General features: G+C 45.1%; 1 protein-coding gene across 1 annotated transcript in view; it reads left to right on the top strand.

Moving 5' to 3' along the window:
* Window positions 1-2,992, top strand: part of ik (IK cytokine) — a 5,757-nt gene extending 2,765 nt beyond the window's left edge. The window contains exons 12-20 of the mRNA XM_079355363.1: window positions 1-32; window positions 118-136; window positions 527-611; window positions 715-798; window positions 1,128-1,185; window positions 1,325-1,413; window positions 2,105-2,213; window positions 2,297-2,331; window positions 2,452-2,992. The exon at window positions 1-32 is cut by the window's left edge and continues 152 nt beyond it. Of these exons, the coding sequence (XP_079211489.1) occupies window positions 1-32; window positions 118-136; window positions 527-611; window positions 715-798; window positions 1,128-1,185; window positions 1,325-1,413; window positions 2,105-2,213; window positions 2,297-2,331; window positions 2,452-2,479 (539 nt within the window). The 3' untranslated portion in view covers window positions 2,480-2,992. The remainder of the gene's footprint in view (window positions 33-117; window positions 137-526; window positions 612-714; window positions 799-1,127; window positions 1,186-1,324; window positions 1,414-2,104; window positions 2,214-2,296; window positions 2,332-2,451) is intronic.
* The last annotated feature ends 2,008 nt before the right edge of the window (window positions 2,993-5,000 follow it).

The raw sequence follows: 5,000 nt of genomic DNA, 5'->3' as shown, positions 1-5,000 counted from the left end.
ACTTTGAGAAACCAAGAGTCGACGAACACCAGGTCACTCTCACTGACCAATGTTTGTTGTTGTTGTTGTTGTTTTTATTATTATTGATCTAACATTGACACGTGTGTCTGTCTGCAGGTCATGGAGGTGGATACAGGTAAGACACCTTATTCTCATCACCATAGCAACAAACTCAGCTCGAACCATCAACCGAATTAACGAGTTAACTAAAAAGATTCTCTCTCTCCCCCTGTCTCCCTCGCTCGCTCGCTTGCTCTCTCTCTCTCTCTCTCTCTCTCTCTCTCTCTCTCCCCCTCTCTCGCTCTCTCTCTCTCTCTCCCCCTCTCTCGCTCTCTCTCTCTCTCTCTCTCTCTCTCTCCCCCTCTCTCGCTCTCTCTCTCGCTCTCTCTCTCTCTCTCTCTCTCTCGTTCTCTCTCTCTCTCTCTCTCCCCCTCTCTCTCTCTCGTTCTCTCTCTCGTTCTCTCTCTCGTTCTCTCTCTCTGTCTCTCTCCCTCGCTCTCCCTCTCTCGCTCTCTCTCTCTCTCAGGTCCAGGCTCAGTGAGAGATCAGATTAAAATTATCAATGAGAAGTTTGCAGGAGCAGCAGGCAGCCAATGGCAAAACCAGGAACCATATCCTTCAGTAAACAAAGGGTTAACGTGTGTGTGTGTGTGTGTGTGTGCGTGTGTGTGTGTGTGTAGTGTGGTGCAGTATTGTTCTTTAACCTGTGTGCACGGGTTCTCAGAGGAGAGATGGTAAAGAGCAGCTCGGAGATTTCTTCGGAGGATCGAACTCATACGCAGAGTGTTACCCTGCTACGTAAGACACACACACACTCACACATACACACACACACACACTCACACACTCGCACATACACACACACTCACACATACATACATACACTCTCACACACACACACACATACACACTCTAAACATGATCGTCCTTGATAGCTAACCTTGATAACGAGATGTTTGCAAGCAGGGTCAGATTCAGTCTAATTGGTGTCTCATTGGACATTTATCATAGAGCTCTATGGAGACTGACTCTAGTGGACACTGGAGGAACTGCAGTTTTGGGGCTTTTGTGTTGACTTAATGTGTGTGTGTGTGTGTGTGTGTGTGTGTGTGTGTGTGTGTGTGCAGGATGGACGATCTGGCTGTGGACAGCGACGAGGAGGTGGACTACAGCAAAATGGACCAGGTGAACTACAACTCCCTCACTGAGGACTCGACCTGTTGTCGTCTTCCACCAGCGTGGATCGACGGTCCTCACATTGTTGTTAAAACGTGTGTGTGTGTGTGTGTGTGTGTGTGTGTGTGTGTGTGTGTGTGTGTTTCAGGGGAACAAGAAGGGTCCATTGGGTCGCTGGGACTTTGACACTCAGGAGGAATATTCAGACTACATGAACAACAAGGAGGCTCTGCCAAAGTAAGATCATTTAACCCTCAGCTCTGACTGACAGGGTTTCATCAGGCTCAGTTATCCCTCAGCTCTGACTGACAGGGTTTCATCAGGCTCAGTTATCCCTCAGCTCTGACTGACATGGTTTCATCAGGCTCAGTTATCCCTCAGCTCTGACTGACAGGGTTTCATCAGGCTCAGTTATCCCTTAGCTCTGACTGACAGGGTTTCATCAGGCTCAGTTATCCCTCAGCTCTGACTGACAGGGCTGCGTCAGGCTCAGTTATCCCTCAGCTCTGACTGACAGGCTACGTCAGGCTCAGTTATCCCTCAGCTCTGACTGACAGGGTTTCATCAGGCTCAGTTATCCCTTAGCTCTGACTGACGGGGTTTCATCAGGCTCAGTTATCCCTCAGCTCTGACTGACAGGCTACGTCTGGCTCAGTTATCCCTCAGCTCTGACTGACAGGCTGCGTCAGGCTCAGTTATCCCTCAGCTCTGACTGACAGGCTGCGTCAGGCTCAGTTATCCCTCAGCTCTGACTGACAGGGTTTCATCAGGCTCAGTTATCCCTCAGCTCTGACTGACAGGGTTTCATCAGGCTCAGTTATCCCTCAGCTCTGACTGGCAGGCTACGTCAGGCTCAGTTATCCCTCAGCTCTGACTGACAGGCTACTTCATGCTGAGTGTGTGTTGATGTTGACGTTTGTCCCTGCAGGGCTGCATTCCAGTACGGCATCAAGATGTCTGAGGGCAGAAAGACTCGACGTTTTAAAGAGACCAATGAGAAGGCAGAACTGGACCGCCAGTGGAAGAAGATCAGCGCGGTAAGAGACACAAACACAAACAACACGATGTAAACAACAATTACATGAACAACACAATGTAAACAAAACACCTTGTGTTTCAGATTATTGAGAAGAGGAAGAAGATGGAAGCTGACGGGTGAGTACTTCCTCTTTAATGTTTCACATCATTATGTTAAAAGTAAACAATCAGTAAATATCTTAAACAGTAAAGATTATAAGTCAGTAATGTGTGTTGTTGTTGTTTTTGTTGTTTCAGGGTTGATGTGAAGAGGCCCAAATATTGAACTCATCGTCGTCTTTGTTCTGCTCATCAGAGGAAACATCAGTGATCTGTTATAAACATGTAACAACCTGCTGTTAGCGTGTAGCGACCTGCTGTTAGCATGTAGTGACCTGCTGTTAGCGTGTAGTGACCTGCTGTTAGCATGTAGCGACCTGCTGTTAGCATGTAGCCATCTGCTGTTAGCATGTAACGACCTGCTGTTAGCATGTAGAGACCTGCTGTTAGCATGTAGCGACCTGCTGTTAGCATGTAACGACCTGCTGTTAGCATGTAGCGACCTACTGTTAGCATGTAGTGATCTGCTGTTAGCATGTAGCGACCTGCTGTTAGCATGTAACGACCTGTAATAACATTTATGGATCAGTGTTGTTAAGTGTCATTAAACAGTAACCTGATGTCTGTTCATTGAAAGTGTTTTGTTGAGATTTTCTCTTATTGATTATTAATGATGCCATAGATTAAAACTTTCTGTTGATTTGAATCATAAATAAAAAAAAATCAACACATCAGTAAATGTCTCTGTGTGTGTGTGTGTGTGTGTGTGTGTGTGTGTGTGTCGTCAGAGACATCAAAGGTGAAACAGAAAACACCCCACAGACTTGATGTTTATGTTTTAATTATTGTTTTCATGGTTAATTAAGAGGTCAGTCTAATGAAACAGGAAGTAATCAGGTGTGTAACAGTGTGTTTGTACTAATTACTGTTTGTTGATCTCGTTAAGGGTCTGCTGCTGTTTCAGGGCTCGTTAAGCTCGTTAACATGTAGATGGAAACAGGTTCAACACTTTGACGGACATCTGCACTGATTAGCTCTTATTACAGTCAACAACGCTAACGAGTGTTTGCTAATTAGTGTGTGTGTGTGTAGACGGACAGCTACACTGATGAATATGTATGTGGGTGTGACTGAAGACGTTAACGAGCCCTCAGAGCTCCGCCCCCTCTACAACTTAAACACTGTTTATTTAGCCTGCCCAAAACATCAAAGACAAAGTTTTCATTTTTTGTTGATTTTATTTACAGCCACAATAAATCATCCCGAATAACGTTCATCAAAGTGCGAATTTGTTATTGTTTATAAAATGTACAAACAAACAAAAACAAGCACCAACACAGAGAGCAGGCGCTCCAAACTAAACTCGTTAAAGAAGAATCCATATTTATAGTGTGTGTTGGTCCACGAGCGATTGAGCTGACCAATCAGAAGGCAGCGCACACACACACACAGGGACAGAGCCAGTCAGAGATGTATGCTAAAGTTAGCTGGACACTCTTTTAGTAACTTAACTGGGTCACCATGGAAACAAGGTCTGCGCGTGCGTGTGTGCGAGTGTATTAAGAAAACGGGGCTGAAACTCAGCAGGTTAATGTCATGACACAATTCACACTTCATCCATCACACACAAACACACACAGACCCAGTACGTGTTTTTTTAACCAATTAGGGAGCTGGATGTGGAGACGACAGTCAGTCAGATTCATGCCGAGCTTTAATGACAGAACACCTGGACAAGGTTAGCTTAGCATAGCCAGTTAGCATGGTGATGTAGGCAGGTGCTACATTTTATTTTATTGTATATGCTGCTGGAACCTAAATTTCCTTGAGGGAGTCATCCCAAAAGGATCTATAAAGTTCAGTCTAAGTCTGAGGTACAGGGAGAACATCAGTGCACCAGTTAGACCAGTACAGATCCAGTTAGACCAGCAGAGACAGACTGTGAACCAATGAATCAAACAGGTAGAACCAGTATGAGTGCAGTTTAAAGCTGCAGTAGAACAGTATTAACATAGACTTACCAGTCTGGAGTTCTTATACTGGTTCATGTTATACCAGAAAACACCAGTTAGACCAGTAAAGGGACTGGTTCATGATTCTACTCACCAGTAAAACCAGGGGTCTGTAGTCCAGAGGTCACTTCGGGGTTAACCCTTGGTTTTCAGTCCTACAAGGTTCACTTTTTACACGTGGTATTTATCGCCATGGTAACTGATGCTGCAGGCCTAACCTGCTCCGGAGCAGGTTATGATGGCGATAAGAGATCAGCCTATGAAAAGCTCCGCCCACTGACCAATCAGATCTATCAAACCAAACTCTGCTGTGTAGTACAGACTTCTGTCTCAGGTACATAGAATCAGTTTGTTTACACAAAAATGTCAACCAATCAGGTCGTGACCTTAATAAGCAGAACCACTAGTTGGCAGCAGGTGACCTGTGTCGGCACATCAATCAAACTCAACGTAAAGAAACTCCGCCCCCTTCAGGGGAGAACATACAGCACCTGTTTCTCAGCAGATCCCAGGTCCAACGTCCTTTTTTAACATAAAGATCCAACTTTTTATGAACACGAGTCCTCTTCAGGCGTGTCACCTGATAACCTCACAGGTCATGTGACAGGAGCATTTTAAGCCCCTCCCACTTCAAAGCATCCACGCAAAGCTCTTTTAATAATAACATAGAGAATATGAGTAATAATTATAAATGGAACAGTCAGAAAATCCTCTTTAAAAACAGGAAGGTGGTTG

Source organism: Symphodus melops (assembly GCF_947650265.1).
Source record: "Symphodus melops genome assembly, chromosome: 11".
Taxonomy (NCBI): Eukaryota; Metazoa; Chordata; class Actinopteri; order Labriformes; family Labridae; genus Symphodus; species Symphodus melops.
Note: the sequence above shows the minus strand (reverse complement) of the source record. Positions and strands in the feature narration are given on the sequence as shown.